Raw genomic sequence first — 20,801 nt, forward strand, 5'->3', positions numbered from 1 at the left:
ACCTGGAGCTGGATCAGTCAGCTCTTCCAAGTGTTAGTTTTCTAGTGCTACTGTAACACATGATGATAAACTTGATGGCTTAAGACAACAGAAATTTATTATTTCATGATTTCATGATGCCTTGCAGCCAAAAACCAAGGCGTCAGCAGGACTGATTCATTCTGGAGGCTCTGTGGGGGAATTTGTTCTATGCCTCTCTACTAACTTCTGGTGGGATTGAAATCTTTGACATTCCTTGTTGTGTGGCTTTGTAACTTTAGTCTCCACCTCTGTATTCTTATGGCTGACTTATCTGTGTATCTCTGTGTCTCCAATACAGTATCCCTGCACTTTCTCTGTAAGCCTACCAGTTATTGGATTTATGACCCACCTAGGATGATATCCCAAGATAATTTATCTACAAAGACCCTATTTCCATATAAGGTCACATTCATAGGTACTGGGGGTTGGGATTTAGATGTATCTTTTGGGGGGACACAATTTAACTCTCTACTCACTGTGTCTTCATTGTGTGAGCATATGTGTGCTAGGATCACTTATATAGTAACCATATGATTGCAGAGGGTGTGGTAATTTTCCAAAACAGACAGGAAACTGGAATACTATTCCTGATGAGTCCTCTGCACTGGGACTGAATTTGGAGGAAAGCCACATGGAAGTAGGTATTTCTCAGCTGTTCAGCTCTAGCTTTGAAACATAATTGTGCTTAAATACAAGTGACTTAACATTAGAACTATGTTTCTTGGACAGAGATAGAAGGATGAGAGATTGAGTGAATGGAGAATCAGTGTCAAATATAATTGTTTAATTGTGATGATGGGATACTGCCTTGACTTCCCCCAATCCCCAGAATATTTTCTTTAAATTATAAATTATCTCTCTAAACAGCAATAATCATAGAAACAACTACTGCTTTGTTTTCTAGGGGAAGAGGGTTAAGGAAGAAAACTAGCTTTTCTTGAATATAAACTATGTGCTGTGCCTTATGCTTTAGAGCTTTACACAAAATTCCCCACTTAATTTTCAAAACAACCCTGGGAGTTTGGGGGAGACTTTTTCTTAGGTGGGACTGTGTTCTCGGGAGGACATAGTATCTGATTTTTGATGATGTTAGCAGCTGTTGATGCTCAATGACTAGGTCCATTAATTCATTAGGGATTTCAAATGGTGACATTCTAATTCCATTTTTTTTTCTTCTCTTATTACCTGAAATACTTCTATAAAGAGAATCTTCCCCATATCTACTGTTTGGTCACCCAGAGGTATAATTTATATAGGAAAGGCAGGATATATGTGTAATTCTTTTATTTACTAAATTCCAAAATAATGATTTTTTTAAGCCTCCGTTCAGTGGTGACCAGTTACATTTTCTTATAAAATAATTATAATGAACTTATGGATTTAAACATAATTGATGTATTTCAGTCCTCTTCTCCTCTATTTTTAAGGCTGTTTTTGGATCCACTCTTTAGAAGCAGCTTGAGAGAGGAGAGGGGAATTTACAAAGTTTCACAAATCTTATTGCTATTCAGTGATTTTCATATATAACAAGTGAGTTAAGATGGAGGGGAGTGAAAGAAACAACATATTCCAAATAGGATTTCTTGTCTCTGTCTTATATTAAGTCATAGGAACCATCTAATGTTCCTAAGAATCTCTTAGGAATTAATTTGCAGGGTGGTAGATTTAGCTATGTCATGGGCAGTCTTCATAGCAGTTAAATCTCTGCATACATCTGAATATCTCTCTCTTACTTTTCTTATTCCATCAGGAATCTTCAGTTGGTTTTAATGTTGTAGGAATGTATATTAAGATAAGTTAAATTAAAAAAAACATAACAACAAAAGAACTACTTTCATTTCTGGCTGAGCTCAGTGGCTCATGCCTGTAATCCCAGCACTTTGGGAGGCTGAGGCGGGTAGATCACCTGAGGTCAGGAGTTCAAGACCAGCCTGGCTAACATGGCAAAACCCCATCTCTACTAAAAATACAAAAAAAATTAGCTGGGCTTGGTGGTGCACACCTGTAATCCCAGTTACTTGGGAGGCTGAGGCAGGAGAATCTCTTGAACCCAGGAGGTGGAGGCTGCAGTGAGCTGAGATCATGCCACTGTACTCCAGCCTGGGTGACAGAGCAGGACGTCATCTCCAAAACACCACCACCAAAAAAGTACTTCATTTCCCAATAGAATTCATTGCTTGATAATATAAGGATATTACATGAATTTCATCGTCCCAGTATTTACAGTTATCCTGTTTGCTAAATGTCTGATCCCTTAAATGAAAGGCCTTTTAGAAACACAACCAGTAATAGCATTCATATTATTTTGTAAAAAAACTAAATAATGAAGTTTGATATTAGAGATCAGATACATGGATTTCAATGTGCATGTATAAAGTCAGGTAATTATAGAACTAGAAATACCTTCAGAGGTTACCTTTGGAACCAAGCAAGATAGTACCTGAGCTGTATCCATCCATCCATCTATTAATTAAACATATATATATATATATATATGTATGTATGTATGTATTTTTTTGAGACAGAGTTTTGCTTTTGTTGCCCAGGCTGGAGTGCATTGGTGTGATCTCGGCTCACTGTAACCTCTGCCTCCCGGGTTCAAGCGATTCTCCTGCCTCAGTCTCCTGAGTTGCTGGGACTACAGGCATGTGCCACCACCCCGGCTAATCTTGTATTTTCAGTAGAAACAGGGTTTCTCCATGGTAGTCAGGCTGGTCTTGAACTCCCAACCTCAGGTGATCTGCCTGCCTCAGCCTCCCAAAGTGCTGGGATAACAGGTGTGAGCCACTGTGCCCGGCCAGTTAAACATATTTATTGAATATATTTATTTATTATTTCATTTTTTTAAAGTTCTGGGGTACATGTGCAAGATGTGCAGGTGTGTTACATAGGTAAACATGTGCTATGGTGGTTTGCTGCACCTATCAACCCACCACCTAGGTATTAAGCCCAGCATGCATTAAATCTTTTCCCTAATACTCTCCCAGGTATATGTATCATCTGTTGTATTTCTGTGCTAGGTGCTGTTGTACCATGGTGAGGAATGCAGACGTAGTTATTATAGTTATTGCACTCATGATGCTTTTAGTTTCAATGGAGAGATTGCCATAATTGCCTAGTTACAGAAACTACATTCAAAGTATACTGTGTTGAGAATGCCTTTAATATGAAGATTTGACTTAGTCATGGTGGTAAAAGAAGGCTTTCCTGAGGAATTGACACCTAAGATGAGACTAAGGAGTGAATGAAAGTTGTCTAGGCAAACAGGAGTGGGTAGAACTTTCCAGTTACAGGAAATAGCATGTGCCAAGTTCCTGTTGTGGGAAGGAGGATGGCTGTTAAGATGACCTGAAAGAATGCTAAGAGTGAGGGGAGAGTGGTATGAAATGAAGCTGGGAAGGTAGGTGGGAGTCAGACAGTGCAGGGCATAATTGACAATCTTGATGATTTGGGTCTTTATCCTGGGTGGAGAAGGAATGTACTGAAGTGTTTTATCTAGTGGGTGTTAGTGATTCCACAAAAGGCCACTTGGAGTGCAGTATGAAGATTAAAATTGAAAGTATTGAGTTTGGGGTAGGCACCTAGATGGGATACACAGAGATTAGGTGGCTGTTGCTGTAGTCGAGAGGTGATGGTTACTTGCACTAGAGATGGGGGAAGTAGAGGAATTTGTGTGATATTTAAGGGATGAAGCATTCGTGGTATATTGAATGTGTAGATGACTGAAAGGGGTATGTCAAAGGTGACTCCTTGATTTCTGGCTTTCTCTACATGTAGATAGGGAACATTAGAAGACCAGGTGTTGAATATGAGGCACAATTCAGATGCTGAAGTGGAAATGTCTAGTAGGCAGCTGGATATGCCTTTTTTTGTTGATATCCCCTGAACACATTATACTATGAATAAGTTAGGCATAATATCTAATCAGCTCTTTTTTGCCCTGATTAAAGTCTTTACCTTGATTTGTTAATTAACTCTTCTGGGTACCTGTGTACCTCAAACTCATACAGTCTGCTTGTCTAAAGTCTAATTCCAGTCCCTGAAAGTGTTCCTCAGAAATCTGCTTTTTCAAATTAAATGACATGTTTTTGTGTCTGTGCTAAACTGTAACTGAATACAGGTCCTAAGCAAAAGACACCATGGTTGCTTCATTGTTTATTTCAATTTATCCTCATACTGTCTATCCAGGAGATCAGGTTTAATTTTTCATTTGTGTTCAGGAAGTCTTTCCTCACTGGGCCAGGCACAGTGGCTCTCGCCTCTAATTCTGGCATTTTGAGAGGCCAAGGCAGAAGGATTGCTTGAGCCCAGGAGTTTGAGACCAGCCTAGGCAGCATAGTGAGACTCTATCTTTACAAAAAGTAAAAAATTAGCCCGGTATGTGATGCACACCTATAGCTCCAGATACTTGGGAGGCTTAGGTTCGAGCATTGCTAGAGCCCGAGAGGTCGAGGCTGCAGTGAACTATAGTGAGCTATAATTGCACCACTGTGCTCCAGCATGGGTGACAGAGCAAGACCCTGTCTCAAAAAAAAAGAAAAGAAAAGAAAAGAAGTCTTTTTCACACTTTGAGATTATAAATATTTTTTAACTAATACAAAATAAAAGTTGTGCAAACAGTGGAAATTGTAGGTAATGGAAGTAAGTGGTGAAACTACTTTTTGTCATCTTTTTCTTTTCTTAAAAATCACTTTTGTTATTGAGCCCTGATGAAAAGTAGGAAATGGCAGGACTGGAAAGACTCAGGGCTAATAGGGAGTCTTAAAGGTTCCTTCACATCTTGGTCTTGGTTTCTGCTAGGATATAGAGAAGGCCAAGGTAACCTGAAGTCACATTTTTTTGACATGGAATTAGGAACCAACTAACTCCAGTGACATTGGAATCCCATTTCTAGACCTATAAAAAAAGTTATATGTACATATGCCAGGTGTTTTAGAATTGGATATTTCATTCACATGTATTTTGTTTTAAAACTTTCATTTTTTCCACATAATATGTGATGGTGATTTTTCCATGTCACATGCATAAATCAGTTTGCAACCTCGTTAACAGCTGTATTCTGTTTAAGAGGAGTCACATTTTAGTCATTTTCCTAATGACAAACATGTATTTTTTTTCTCTTCCTCTTTAAAAGATAACACATACAGTATAGTTTCTTCTTCTTCTTCTTCTTTTTTTTTTTTTTTTTTTTTTGAGATGGTCTCACTTCGTCACCCAGGCTGGAGTGCAGTGGCGTGATAACGGCTCACTGCAGCCCCAACCTCCTGGGCTTAAGTGATCCTCTCACCTCAGTCCCCTAAGTAGCTGGGACTACAGACTCATGCCACTACACTTGGCCAATTTTTGTATTTTTTGTAGAGATGGGGTTTTGCCATATTGCCCAGGATGGTCTCTAATTCCTGAGCTCAAGTGATCCGCCCACCTTGGGCCTCCCAAAGTGCTGGGATTATAAGAATATCTTCTTCTGAGTATAGGTAAGGGTATATCTGTAGGATGGGGTCATGGAAGCAGAATTTATGGGAAAAGGGGTATGTTCATTTAAAATTTTCATAGATGCTGTCAATTTGCTCTGCACAAAGGTTGAACCAACATATCAACATGAAAGTGCTTATTTCCCCTACCTACTCTTTAACACTGAGTATTATGAATCTTATTCTTCTGTGGTTTGTGTTTCTCTGTTCTCTGCTCATTTTCCTATTTTATGATCTACTTTATTTTGTTGCTTTTCTTATTTTGTGGGCATGTATGCTGTGAACATTTTATCTTAGACTGTCTCTTAACTTTGTTTTCTCTCTGCCCTGAAAACCTTCCCTACCGACTTTGCTGAAACTATCTGGAATTTTAGTTACAGATTTTTCTTTTTATTTTTTACATTTTTTTCCCCATAAATTCTTTCAGAACAATTTGCTTTAATCTTTATAGTCACATTTGAAAAATGATTGTATGTTCTGATATTCATGCATCAAAGTTACTTGTAGTCTACATACTTTTTATTTCTTCAATCAATCCTTCCTTCCTTCCTTCCTTCCTTCCTTCCTTCCTTCCTTCCTTCCTTCCTTCCTCCCTCCCTCCCTCCCTCCCTCCCTCCCTCCCTTGCCCTCCCCCCTCCCTCCCCTCCCTTCCCCTCCCCTCCCTTCCCCTCCCCCCCTTCCATTCCCCTCCCCTCCCCTCCCCTCCCCTCCCCTCCCCTCCCCTCCCCTCCCCTCCCGTTTCTTTTCCTTCCCTGAGACATGTCTTTCTGTCATCCAGGTTTGAGTGCTGTGGTGAGATCATAGCTCACTGTAACCTCAAACTCCTGGACTCAAGTGATCCTCCTGCCTCAGCCTCCTGAGTAGCTGGGACTACAAGTGTGCGCCATCATGCTTGGCTTATTTTTTAAGGTTTTTTTTTTTTTTTTTTTTTTTTAAAGAAACAGGATCTTCCTCTGTTGCTCAGGCTGGTCTCAAACTCCTGACCTCAAGTGATCTTCTGGCTTCCAGCCACCAGAGTAGCTGGGTTTACAGGCATGAGCCACTGTGCCTGGCCTCTTCAATTTTTTTTAATCCTTTAAAAGAATAACAGCTTATTGAGATATAATTCAAATATTATAAAATCACTTTCAAAGTATATAATTCGGTGTTTTCAGTATAGTTACAAGGCTGTGCGATCATGCATTCTAATTTAACTGGAGAACCTCTTTAAGAAAAGTTTTCCGAGTTTTATGTGTGAAAATATTTCTTTTGTTGTGGTATGTTATTCACTTTTTTGGGGGGAGATGTTTGAACTTACTGAGTTTTATAAGCCTTTCTCTTACAAATCTGCATGCATTGCTTCTCTCAGTTTTGTTGTTTGTAGACAGGAATGCTGATGCCAAATTAGAAATGATGCAAGTCTAGTTGTTTTTATTTTATAATTTTTTTTGTTTTATAAAATTTAAGAGGTCATAGGATTTTTTTTTTTATCCTTTGAGAATTGTCAGCAATTATTTTATTTCAGAAATCTTGCTCAGTACTTGGAAGCTTTTTCAATTTGAAGACGTAAGTCCAGTGAAATTTTCTTTGACTTTTGCTTCTCCAGTGGTTATGTTTTCTTCTAATTCACTATTTTGAGTTTTAGCGTGATTCAGATTACTGTAACCTCTTTATGAAATCTTACAGAATTCAACAATTTTCATTTTGCAGGAGTAGATCTCAGATCCAGAATAACAAAGGCTTGAAAACAAGAAAAGCAGATTTTGCGATAAGAGATGGAAAATACTAGAGATTTTTAGGAGTTAGGGTGACTTTGTAGTTAGCTTTAGGCAAATTCCAGGCTTCAGCATTCATTAACTCTGATGCCTGTGCTTACACAGCTTCATCTGTAAAGAGGGAAGAACATTATTATCTTTATGTTATAGTATAAGTTTTGAATTATCCCAACTTTTTGAAAAAGCATGTAATTTACTAACATACTATTCTTTGTTTTTTTAAAACAACATAAGAGATGGGCTTATTATGATTTTTGATTATAAAGATGAGGATGTTGAGATCCCTAAGCATTAAGTGACTTGCCCAAGATTCCCTAGTTAATTCGAATTGAAGTAGGGGTTTAAATAAATATTAACCTGAAAGTATCCCTCTCAACCCAATTGAAATATGTAAATAATATTTATTAAACAATACTTATTAATATACATAATGTCTATTTCAAGTGGGTTGAGAGGGATAGTTTCAATTAAATTTAAGGCAAATGTGTAACCATTTGAATGGCTCTCTGTGTAATTTGATTGATGCCATCATCTTTCAAAAATTATAATCTACTCATGCTACACTCTTGCTGAAAATACAGCATAGACTCAGATATCTACACAATAAAATCTGAATCCACAGATAAGAGTGAGACCTAACTTAAAGTTTAAAAAATTGGAGTTCATTTATCAGCATTGGTGATTTGTGAATCCCTTGGAATTAAAAGTAAATGTGATGTTTATTCTTTTCTCTTGGATTCCACTGCTTTCATAAAAAGGTAGGAGACCATAAAAACCATAGATCTGTTATCTGCTGTCTCTAGAACTCTAGTCATATGATGAATAAATAATTAAGGAAAACCAATATAGTTTCACATGCAAAAAAGGATTATTAATTCATATTTTTTGGAAGAAATTCAGTCAGAAATTCAGTTAACACTGGTCATTTCAACTAATCATTAGGCTCAGAGTGCGGTCTTACGAGGTTACTAGGTGAAGCCTGGCCTTTCTTCAGTAGCATATAAATAGCTTAAATCAGACTTGAAAGCTGATTTTCAGTTGTATAGACATCAAAGGCTAGAAGACAAGAAGGCTTCTAAACATATAGTGACTCTTTCACCAGGACAGACCAAAATAGACTCCCTATGATAGGCTTTAGTCAGATACTAGATTCTCAGAATTGCTCACCCAGTTAGTGATGATGAGATCTTATATTTCGTGGTATCATATAACATCTAGGCACAGGCCTGGGTCAGAGCTGCAGGACTGCATCCCTGAGACCTGGTAAGTTAGCTTACAAAAGTCACATATTTGGAGGAGTCAGATCCCATAGAACTTCTGAGGAGGCTGTATGAACTCTGCCCTGTGACTGAGTCCAGACATTTATAACTAGGTATAGGTTCTTGATAAATTGGTGATAGAGCAGTTATGTTGAGGGATCTCCAGGTCTTTGTAAAGGAAGGTGTAGTGAAGGGTAGTGAAGAACTGGAGGATATACTGGGAGATACCCGTCCTTATAGTCCAGAGTTTTCAGTTATAAAAAGGTTCTGATTCTGCAAAAGTAAATGTTGTGAAGAATTGCAAAGAAGGAATTTATTTTAAAAGTCTGGATGTTGAGGTATCTTTTTCCTAAGCTCTGGCGTAAGAGGAGTCTAGAAATTCAGTGTCAATAGAGAAGTTTCTCAGAAGAATGTGAGCAGTTCCAAAGGAAGAAGACAAGGCCATACCTTGGTTACCAAGGAGGTCCTCAAGGAGATGCCATGCAGTCAGACCTTCTTAAGGCAATACATTTCATTCTAGTTTACAAAAAAATTTCCATTTTAATTTTCACTGAGTTAAGTGGAATTCACTGGCCATTTTGTGGGCCAAAGTACTATAGAATTGACACAGTACCAATGTATAGCATGGGAGCAAGCCAAATCTCGATTTGACATCCATTAGAGAACACACGTAGGAGATAGAATCTTTATGGAGAAGGCTTCATGAAGTGTTGATACCTCTGTGTTCACCAGAGGATCCACACAGGAGAGAAACCATACACATGTGACGTATGTCATGAGAAATTCATCCATGAGTTATACTGCATGGTCCTAAGAGGATCCATATGGAAGAGAAAACATACCATTGTAGATTGTGAATGCTTCAGCTGCAAAAGAAATCTCAATACTCCCCAGAGAATCCATTTAGGCACTAAACCATTTGAGTGTCTATAGCAGTGCTGTGAAATAGAAATATAACTTTAGCCACAAAGGCAAGCCACATATGTAATTCAGAATTTTCTAGTAGCCACATTAAAAAAATCAGAAATAGATGATATTAATTTTAATAATATATTTTATGTAACCCAATATATCAAAAATATTATTTCAACATGTAATCAATACAAAAAATTATACATGGTATTTAATATTCTTTTTTTGTGTCCCAAAGTCTTTTAAATCTAGCATGTATTTTGTACTTATAGAACACCTGAATTTGGACTAACCATATTACTAGTGCTCAGTAGCCACATGTGGCTGTTACTGTATTGGATTGTGCAAGTCTACTAAGTGGCCAGACCTTTTGTCAGTTGGAAAACTTTAAATGCCATAAAAAAATACACTCAGTAACATCTCACATAAATGCCACAAATGATACCTAATTAAGTCCAAGTAGTGTTCTAACCCAAAAATAAAGTTAAACATTGATTTCTAATCAACTATGTTCTGAATAGTAGATGACATAGTAAAATAACTTAGAAGAGTGCTTAACTTATGGTAATGCTCAATAAATGTTAACAAGCATAATTAAACAATAATTACTTTTTGGCTGGGCACAGTGGCTCACACCTGTAATCCCAGCACTTTGGGAGGCTGAGGCAGTCGGGTCACCTGAGGTCAGGAGCGTGAGACCAGCCTGACCACCATGGTGAAACCTCGTCTCTACCAAAAATACAAAATTAGCCAGGTGTGGTGGCACATGCCTGTAATCCCAGCTACTTGGGAGGTTGAGGCAGGAGAATCACTTGAACCCAGGAGATGGAGGTTGCAGTGAGCTGAGATCATGCCGTTGCATTCCAGGCTGGGCGACAAAAATGAAACTCCATCTAAAAAAAAATTACTTTTTAAATTTAACAAATAGTGAGTTTTTTGTTTCTAAGATTTTTTTTTCTATTTTCCAGGGAGCTCTTTAAGAAAGGCAGCCTATTTTTCTTTTTGTTATGTTTATCCTCTTATCTCTTACAAAAATAAGGAAAAAATTTAAATTGCTATTCCCTTTCTATTAGCTCTGTTTTAATGGGAGTTATTTGCTCTAATTGGTTCCCTGGCCCACTTTTTAAAGTGGCTGATCCATTTCATATATTTGGTTATTTTTCATGGTCTGCTAATATTTATAAATGAAAGATTTGGTCATTCGGTGCGGGTAACCAATGTGGTCACTGCTTGAAATTATGTGGGCAAATGTTTGTTTTTTCCTGATTGATTTTCCCCCAAGAGTGTGTAGGCAGATGATTGATAAGTTAGTGGTTTGATTCTTTGGCTCCATTTCTTCTCCTTTAAATGTGTTGGATGGGTTTGGGCTGTACTGTAGAATGAATTGAGTGCCTGTGGGTGGCTACTGTTTAATCTGGGTGGCAAGTATTAAAATTATTTTAAAATGATAGGATTAAGCACCTGATTAGAATATTCACTTTTTATCTATAACATTTAACATGCTATATTTCTTTACAGAAATACACATGGCTTGATAAAAGCCATTATGAAATTACTACAAATGCAAGCTCTTAAGGAAGGACAAGGTGGGGAAAGGAATATTCAGAATATATATACCATTAGGTAAGCCTTTTCTCTTTTCATTTTTTTTCTTAAACAAATGTGAATTTTTTTTTTTTTTTTTTTTTGAGACGGAGGCTCGCTATGTCACCCAGGCTGGAGTGCAGTGGCCAGATCTCAGCTCACTGCAAGCTCCGCCTCCCGGGTTCACGCCATTCTCCTGCCTCAGCCTCCCGAGTAGCTGGGACTACAGGCGCCGCCACCTCGCCCGGCTAGTTTTTTGTATTTTTAGTAGAGACGGGGTTTCACCGTGTTAGCCAGGATGGTCTCGATCTCCTGACCTCGTGATCCACCCGTCTCGGTCTCCCAAAGTGCTGGGACTACAGGCTTGAGCCACCGCGCCCGGCCAACAAATGTGAATTTTTAATGAAATTATTAACTGTGACATGATAATCCATTAAGAATGTTATTTAATTCAGCAGGATATGCACACAGTGATTGTGGGTGTTGACCTCTCAGGAAGTTAGCATTTCGAAGATGCAGAGAATTGAGATAGAGTTGACAACATGATGAGTATCACCAGTGTGGGTTTCAGGGTTGCTAATTTGGAATTGAAATCTTTTACCCAAAACTAAGATTATTCTGTTTGCTCTAGAATATGTAACCATCTTCACAGTACTATGAAAATGGAAGACTTGATTGCAAAAATTTTCTCCCATTCTGTAGGTTGCCTGTTCACTCTGATGGTAGTTTCTTTTGCTGTACAGAAGCTCTTTAGTTTAATTAGATCCCATTTGTCAATTTTGGCTTTTGCTGCCGTTGCTTTTGGTGTTTTAGACATGAAGTCCTTGCCCATGCCTATGTCCTGAATGGTACTACCTAGATTTTCTTCTAGGGTTTTTATGGTATTAGGTCTAACATTTAAGTCTCTAATCCATCTTGAATTAATTTTCGTATAAGGAGTAAGGAAAGGATCCAGTTTCAGCTTTCTACTTATGGCTAGCCAATTTTCCCAGCACCATTTATTAAATAGGGAATCCTTTCCCCATTTCTTGTTTCTCTCAGGTTTGTCAAAGATCAGATGGCTGTAGATGTGTGGTATTATTTCTGAGGACTGTGTTCTGTTCCATTGGTCTATAGCTCTGTTTTGGTACCAGTACCATGCTGTTTTGGTTACTGTAGCCTTGTAGTATAGTTTGAAGTCAGGTAGCGTGACGCCTCCAGCTTTGTCCTTTTGACTTAGGATTGTCTTGGCAATGCGTGGTCTTTTTTGGTTCCATATGAACTTTAAAGCAGTTTTTTCCAATTCTGTGAAGAAACTCATCGGTAGCTTGATGGGGATGGCATTGAATCTATAAATAACCTTGGGCAGTATGGCCATTTTCACGATATTGATTCTTCCTATCCATGAGCATGGTATGTTCTTCCATTTGTTTGTGTCCTCTTTGATTTCACTGAGCAGTGGTTTGTAGTTCTCCTTGAAGAGGTCCTTTACATTCCTTGTAAGTTGGATTCCTAGGTATTTTGTTCTCTTTGAAGCAATTGTGAATGGAAGTTCATTCCTGACTTGGCTCTCTGCTTGTCTGTTACTGGTGTATAAGAATGCTTGTGATTTTTGCACATTAATTTTGTATCCTGACACTTTGCTGAAGTTGCTTATCAGCTTAAGGAGATTTTGGGCTGAGACGATGGGGTTTTCTAAATATACAATCATGTCATCTGCAAACAGGGACAATTTGACTTCTTCTTTTCCTAACTGAATACCCTTGATTTCTTTCTCTTGCCTGATTGCCCTAGCCAGAACTTCCAACACTATGTTGAATAGGAGTGGTGAGAGAGGGCATCCCTGTCTTGTACCAGTTTTCAAAGGGAATTTTTCCAGCTAATATCCAGAATCTACAAAGAACTCAAACAAATATACAAGAAAAAAACAAACAACCCCATCAAAAAGTGGGGAAAGGATATGAACAGACATTTCTCAAAAGAAGACATTCATACAGCCAACAGACACATGAAAAAATGCTCATCATCACTCGCCATCAGAGAAATGCAAATCAAAACCACAATGAGATACCATCTCACACCAGCTAGAATGGCAATCATTAAAAAATCAGGAAACAACAGTTGTTGGAGAGGATGTGGAGAAATAGGAACACTTTTACACTGTTGGTGGGATTGTAAACTAGTTCAACCATTATGGAAAACAGTATGGCAATTCCTCAAGGATCTAGAACTAGATGTACCATATGACCCAGCCATCCCACTACTGGGTATATACCCAAAGGATTATAAATTATTCTACTACAAAGACACATGCACACGTATGTTTATTGCAGCACTATTCACAATAGCAAAGACTTGGAATCAACCCAAATGTCCATCTGTGACAGACTGGATTAAGAAAATGTGGCACATGTACACCATAGAATACTATGCAGCCATAAAAAAGGATGAGTTTGCGTCCTTTGTAGGGACATGGATGCAGCTGGAAACCATCATTCTTAGCAAACTATCACAAGAAGAGAAAACCAAACACCGCATGTTCTCACTCATAGGTGGGAACTGAACAATGAGATCACTTGGACTCGGGAAGGGGAACATCACACACTGGGGCCTATCATGGGGAGGAGGGAGGGGGGAGGGATTGCATTGGGGAGTTATACATGATATAAATGATGAATTGATGGGTGCTGACGAGTTGATGGGTGCAGCACACCAACATGGCACAAATATACATATGTAACAAACCTGCACGTTATGCACCTGTACCCTAGAACTTAAAGTATAATAAAAAATAAAGAAAAGAAAAAAAAAGAAAAAAAAAAAAAGAAAATGGAAGACTTCCTTGAACAAAGATACTTAAAGCAGAGGGGATTTAGGTTAGGCAGTTTGGTAATCTGCCTTACTATAAAAAGCAATAAGAGACTGCTATTTCCAAGTGACTTAGGACAAGGTCAGTAGTGAGGAGTGTTGATTTGCCTTTTCTTTGTCATCTGTAGAATGTAATAAGGTAGAATTGTTTAAAAAAATAAAATATACACAGCAGCAATAATACTACAATGCACTGGATTTTCTGGGGGGGTTGTGGTCAAGGGAGGGAATCATACTCCCTTGTGAAGGTGACCTTACCTATTGTCTTGAAGGACCCAGGAAACCATCTCTGAAGAGAGGGGCTCTGAGTTAGCAGAGGACCCAGAAGATGCGTGTAATCAGTGTATGTTGCCTTAGGAACTCTGTTCAGTGAGGCATTTCAGAATGTGTTTGCTTCAAAAGAATGACAGCATGGAACCATAAAGAAGGGCATTGATTCATGTGGGAAGATGGCTTACATGGGCTACGGTGATCAAACAGGGAAAGGAAATGAGGTGCTTTTATTGTTAGCCACCATTGAATTGATCTTATAGCACCTTTAGTCTTCAGTATTTGACACCACAGGTATCAGAAGTGCGAGAGTCTGTCTCCAAAATACAGAGGGGTGTCTATACTTACCTGTATTTATAGTGCTTTCTTTTTGATAATAAGTAAGTAGTATCTCATATATTGTATATGGGATGGTCTGTGTCATGGTATATCTCATATACCATGATCTTTCCTATAATTTTTAGTGATATTTGTGATCTCTTATTTTTATGAGGATATTATTGTTTAAGGCAATTTTTTAAACAAGGTCAAGATTTGCATTTTATATTTTTTTCTTAACATATTTTGTGAATATCTTCAAACATACAAGTTGGAAGAATGTGGTACAATGAATTAACTGATTTATTTTTAAGGGAAGCAAAAGGAATTTTTTTTTTTTTTGAAAATACTATGAAAACTTGAGGTGTGCAAAGTAAAGCTTTCCAAATTGGTAAACATGATTTTCTTTTTTTAACTAGTGGTGTCCTTTGTGATGTAAGGGTTTATTCTTTATCCATTGCCTTGACTAGAATTGAGCCTGCAGAGTAAATAAGCGGATGTTAATATTTCTGGATAAACATCTGCACTTCCTCCTTTTTAGAAAGAAATTCAAACTCTTGGGCTAGAGTTCAGGATAGAAAATAATTCAATTTAGTTGTTGTTAAGAGGGGCTTATTTATTTTTAAATAGGGAAGCTGTTGAAGTTTTTAATTGAAATTTTTATGTAACAGTTTTATGGAGATATAATTCACATATGACTGACTCATTTAAAATGTATGATTCAGTGACTTTTACTCTATTCACAGAGTTATGCCACCATCACCATAAGCAATTTTAGAACATCTTCATCATCCCCAAAGAAATTCCTTACCAATTAGCAGTCGCTCCATATTTTCTCCCTGCTCAGGGAAGTATTTTTAGTTCAATGGTTCCCAATACTGGCTGCTCATTAGAACCACCTGGGTGTGCTTAAAAAGCGACAAACATGGGAACAATCAAATATCCTAAACAAAATGAATCAGAATCTCTTCCATGAGGCCTAGTGGTTTTAAAAGTGTCCTAGGTGATTGCCATTCATAGTGAGTACAAAATGGTGTGTCAGCTGCTCTAAAATGTGCATCCTAATTACTTGGGCACCTTGCTGAAGTGCAGAATCTTTTTCCTTAGTCTAGTGTGGGCTCAAGATTCTTGTATAACAGGCTCCCAGGTGATGCTGCTGTTGCCCTACCACACTGTTGAGTGGCAGAGCTACCGCAGCATCAGCATACCTGTGAAGAATGCAGAACCTTGGACTCCATCTCAGAGTGCCAGAGTCAGAACTGCATTTTAGAAAGATTTTCTAGGTAATTTATAGGCACCTTAAAGTATAAGAAGCATCAGTTTATATGATGGTAAAAAGAAGTTTTCTATGATGCAGAGAATTTGGGTTACTCATTTTAATCCTGATTGTCTTCACAGTGTGCAATTGTTAGACCTTTAATTATCTGTAATGTTTGACCTGGTAATTCATTTTTTCCTGTAGTTGGTTCTTTTAACTTCAGTCTTGTTTCAAAAGGCAGTTGGTGCAAGGTGTGGATAGGAAGCCTAGTTTGAGAAGCTGAAAAGAATTGGATACATAGGGTTGTCTTTAGATAACGTGGCCCCTTAAGAGGTCCGGAATCAGTCACCTGAATTGGCATAATCCGGTAATGTTTATGGAGAGCCCTTATGTGAATGACCGTTTGGCACTATAAATCAGTAGAGTGTAATCAAGTGTATAAGAGCCTTAAGTTCCTCCAAGGGGGATTGTGGATGCCAGAAACAGAGGAGAGGTGAACCTGAAGAGCATATTCCCTTCAAGAGAGCTGTGATTACCTGAGTCAAGCATAAAATTGTCATGCTGTTTTAGAGCCTTCTTTGCCACATGTTGGTTAGCAATATCATCCAGCCTTAAAGAGGCAACTGATGAGCTGTGTATGAAAGCATAAAAGGGATATGAGAAACTTAGAACTCCACTGAGAGGTATTTTCTGGTTATTGTATAGGATTAATTTAAAATAGAAGGAGTATGACAAATAAATGTAAGCTTTCTGGGCATGCAGCTAATCTGTGTTTTTATGGTATTAAGCACTGTGCCAGTATTCAGTTGGGGCTTAAGTATTTCTTCTTTTTCTCCTAATAGCTGATTAATTTGAATTACAGTACAACAGAATACTTGGTCATCTTAAATGGTCTGTGCTAAACCGAGTAAGTTGTACCAGTATGGGAGTGGACAGAAAAGGAGAGATATGAGAACTAAGAATGTTAGGCAGTGGCTTCCCTTAGCCCCTCTGAATTTTATGACAGAGCTCTAGAGATGATATTCTTTTTATTGTACGTAGAGCTTAGTGGTTTTCACACTTGTCTTGCATAAGAACCACCGGGGCAGTGTGTTGAAAGTATAGCTTCTGAATCCTACTTGCCAGAGATTCTTACCTGTTCAGTAGGTTTTGTGTGAGACTCAGGAATCAGCATGTTATCCAGAGTTGCTCAATGATATGGAAATATGTAATTTGTGGATTACGCATGATAACTATTGTTTCAGTATCTGGGAGCTTGATGGTACCATATGTGAGCTTCAAGGTTTCCCTTGAAGTAGACTAGGCGGGATCTTGGGTGGCTTAACCATGCCTCCTTTTCTCTATTTGGGTGGCAAGAAGTCTATATCTTTCTAAGTACCAAGGCACCAAATTTGTCTTACATGTGTCAAATTTGACAATAGAGAGGCCAAGAGCAGAAGCAAAGAGTGACTGTAAAGGAAAAGCAGTCCAAAGAGAGCAAGCCAACTTTGGATGCTAGAGAGAAAATGTAAGAGATCATAGATTTGTTCAATGAAAAAATTCCATGGCTCCAACACGTGTTAGTGTTCTTCATGGTCAGACGGTGGGTAGGTGGTTGTGGGAGGAGGAGGGGAAGAGAATCTTGAACATCCTCTTAGAAACTGACACTTGTTACTGTGCATAAGGAGCTCATCTTTGGAGTTTTTAATGTCTGGAACATGGCCCAGACTTGTGCATTTTTAACACGGGATTTGAATGGAGGTGGTTTACTGACCAGGCTTTGAGAAACACTGGACTAGAATCATGTGTAGTTAATACAGCTCATATTGCTTAACTGGACCCTCCTTTCTAAGCAGTCTTTTCTCTAGCTTTGCGGCTTAAACAAGGTTAGGCATAGATATTTAAATAGGGCTGCAACTCTCAGTTACCTTTGTAACTGGAAGCATAGTGCAGTACATTTGGCTACTGTGAATAGCTAAAGAGCATATGCCAAGTATAAAACTCTAGGCCCATGAGCCTCAACTCTGGCTGCACATTAGAGCCCTCTTAGGAGCTTTGAAATATATAGATGACTGGGCTTTACCCAGAATGACTGAAGGGTTGGTCTGAGGTGTTGGTATCTTTTTAAAAGCTTCCCATGTGATTTCCAGTGTGCAGGTAAGGGCGGAGAACTGCTGGCCAATTGTTGCCATGAAACAATGGGACTTCATTGTTGCCACACGTTCAGATCTTTCAATATAAATAAAATTTTTATGTGAAATCTCTTGACTGAATGCTGACAACCAATTCAAATTTTTTAAAATGTAGGGTAGGTAGACAAAACACATCTGCTTACAAGATGCAATCCATGGGCAACAAGTTTGTGACCTCTGATGCACATACTATTTTCAAGAATTTCAGAAGCCCCTTTCTAGTTATACTAATTGACATTTTTTTTAAAACTAATTGATATATTTTTTTAAACCACTATGTAGTATCCTTTAGTTCACACTTTCTTTTTTTCTCCCTTTTTTGTTTGGTCTGAATTTTCTTTTGTTTAGCTAGAACCTGTCTTTTCTGTAACACACTTATATTTAAGTTATTTAAACTTTTTTTTTTTTTTTTGAGACAGACTCTCACTCTGTCACCCAGGCTGGAGTACAGTGGTGCAGTCTTGCCTCACTGCAACCTCTGCCTCCCAGGCTCAAGCTATCCTCCCACCTCAGCTCCCCCAGTAGCTGGGACTACAGGTGCTACACTATGCCCTACTAATTTTTTGTAGAGACAGGATTTTGCTATGTTGTCCAGGCTGGTCTCAAACTCCTGAGCTCAAGCGATCCACCTGCCTTGGCCTCCCAAAGTGTTGGGATTACAGGTGTGAGCCTTGGCGCTGGGCCTATTTAAACATTTTCTAATATTGATTGTGCAGGAAGTGGGGCAGAGAATCAATATTTGGCTGGTATTTTGGTTGCAGGGAAGAATAACTAAATTTTCATGGGTTGTAAAGTATTAGAGGCTAATTTTCTTATTTGCTTTGTAAGATGCCATTTTCCCCCTGAAATTGTATCATGTGCTTTTGCTTTTAATTTTTTCTCTGCATATTCATATTACGGCAATCTTTTAAAGATCTCTCTTCCCTCAGCTAAAGTGAGGAAATAGCTGTGAATTCATGAGCAGTAACTGCTTGTTCCAGAATTCATGTATTTTTTTGATGTGCCAGACAGTGGCTGACATGCACAAATATCAAATGTTAAGAATCTTATTTGTGGGAAGGTTTGGTCTGGTAAACATCAAGCTGTACTTTCTGAAATAGGGGAATATTAAATGTTTGTGGCAGATGGTGTGCTCTGAAGTGGGCAATTAGGCCAACAGTAATGGATGATTGTACCCTGAGTAGATTAAAGTTATGCGCCCTATGTTTGTATTTGTTCATCTCTTTATGTAGTAGTATGTAGTTTATTTGGAGGGAGAGTTAAGTTTGAGGACTTAAAGATGTGTATCCTAAAGGCTGAGATATTTTGTAATTCATATTGATTTTTTTCCTTATCACTGAGGGCAAATGCATTCATCCCTTAAGGCCATCAAATAAAGAAAAGCAAGAGCAAGCCCAAGATAAATCCTGATTTAACTGCACAAAGACCAGTTTGTGGTTGTGGATATCAAAATGTAGCTCCATTTTTAATTTCAATAACTTGCTTTTTAAGCATTGTTTTTGCATTTTCTCCTATTCTCTGTTTTGAAGGAAGACACGGAGCCACCTGCATGAAGAGTGCAGGAAGAGTGTTTCAGACGTAGGAAAAGCAAGTGCCCAGGAGCTTGGCCCATGAGAGGAACTAACAGGAGGCAGAGTGGCTGGAGTTTAGTGCTCTAGGGAGGGTGAGGCTGGGACATTGGCTCAGGAGAGGTAGGCATGGGCTAGAATATGCAAGGCCATGGCAAAGACTGGGTTGTACTTAAAGAGCAGTGGGAAGTCATTACAAACGTTTCTTTTTAGCTTACTATCTTGAAATAATTTTAAAGTTCCAGAAAAGTTACAAGAATAGTACCAAAGACTCCCATGTACCATGTACCCAGATTTATTAGTGATTTTGCTCTTTGCCACATTTGCGTTATCATTATCTCTGTATAATTAATAAAAAACATTTGAGAGTAAATTGCATACATTCAAGAGTGTGTTTTCTAAGAACAAAGATATTCTCTTATATAACCAGAATATAAAATTGAACATTGCTATAATACTTTTTATAACGTACAGTCCATATTCCAGTTTTGTTCATTGTCTCAATAATGTCCTACCTTTTGCCTTTTTACTTTTTAATGTATAGGATCTAGTTTAGGATCACATGTTGCCTTTGGTTGCCATACCTTTTTAGCCTTTTAACATCTGGAACTGTTTCTCATCCTTCTTTGTTTTTCATGATGTTGGCATTTTTGAATTCCATATAAATGATGCTGTGTCCTTCTGAGGATAATCACATGTGGAAGTACTGGTGTCCATCTTGCCTCTCATTGGGGATTTTAATTTTGGTTACCCAGTGGAGGTGTTGTGTGGTTTCTGTACTGAATAGTTACCATTGTTTTGAACTAATAAGCAATCTGTGGGGAATACATTTTGAGACCATGCAAATATTCTGCTCCTCGTTAAGCTCAGCACTCCCAACCAGTTTTCACTGTGATGACTACAAAATGGTGATTTTCCCAACTGCACCATTCCCTTTATGTTTATTAGTGGCAAAAGAGTTAGCTATATGGTTTAGAGGTGGAAATGACTATTAAGTTATCAATCAAGGATATTATGGAGATAAATCAGATTCTGATTCGGACTTATTTTCTAAGGGAAATCCAAGTTAAATTTTTTTTTTTTTACGTTAGCAGTATACTTATACTGCTGATACATGTGCTTTCTAAAATCAAAAAAAGGTTAATTAAAAATAATATGTGGCTGAGTTAAGTTTGAAATATTTTAAATGCCTTTTTATTGAGATATAATTTACATACTATAAAATTCACTTTTAAAGTGTACAAGTCAGTAGATTTTATTATTGTCACAAAGTTATGTAATCATTGTCACTGTCTAATTCCAGAATATTTTCATCGCCCCAAAAAGAAACCTCATACCCATTATCAGTCATTCCCCAATACACTATTC

General features: G+C 38.0%; 1 protein-coding gene across 6 annotated transcripts in view; it reads left to right on the forward strand.

Moving 5' to 3' along the window:
* The window catches only part of FOCAD (focadhesin), a 327,680-nt gene that overhangs the window by 54,509 nt on the left and 252,370 nt on the right, over positions 1-20,801 (forward strand). For 5 of the 6 annotated variants that reach the window (XM_030919606.1, XM_030919604.1, XM_030919601.1 and 2 more), the window contains one exon: positions 10,936-11,040. The exons of the other annotated variant lie outside the window; for it this stretch is intronic. In XM_030919606.1, the coding sequence (XP_030775466.1) occupies positions 10,936-11,040 (105 nt within the window). The remainder of the gene's footprint in view (positions 1-10,935; positions 11,041-20,801) is intronic. 6 annotated transcript variants of the gene reach the window in all.

The sequence above is a fragment of the Rhinopithecus roxellana genome, chromosome 16, assembly GCF_007565055.1.
Source record: "Rhinopithecus roxellana isolate Shanxi Qingling chromosome 16, ASM756505v1, whole genome shotgun sequence".
Lineage (NCBI taxonomy): Eukaryota > Metazoa > Chordata > Mammalia > Primates > Cercopithecidae > Rhinopithecus > Rhinopithecus roxellana.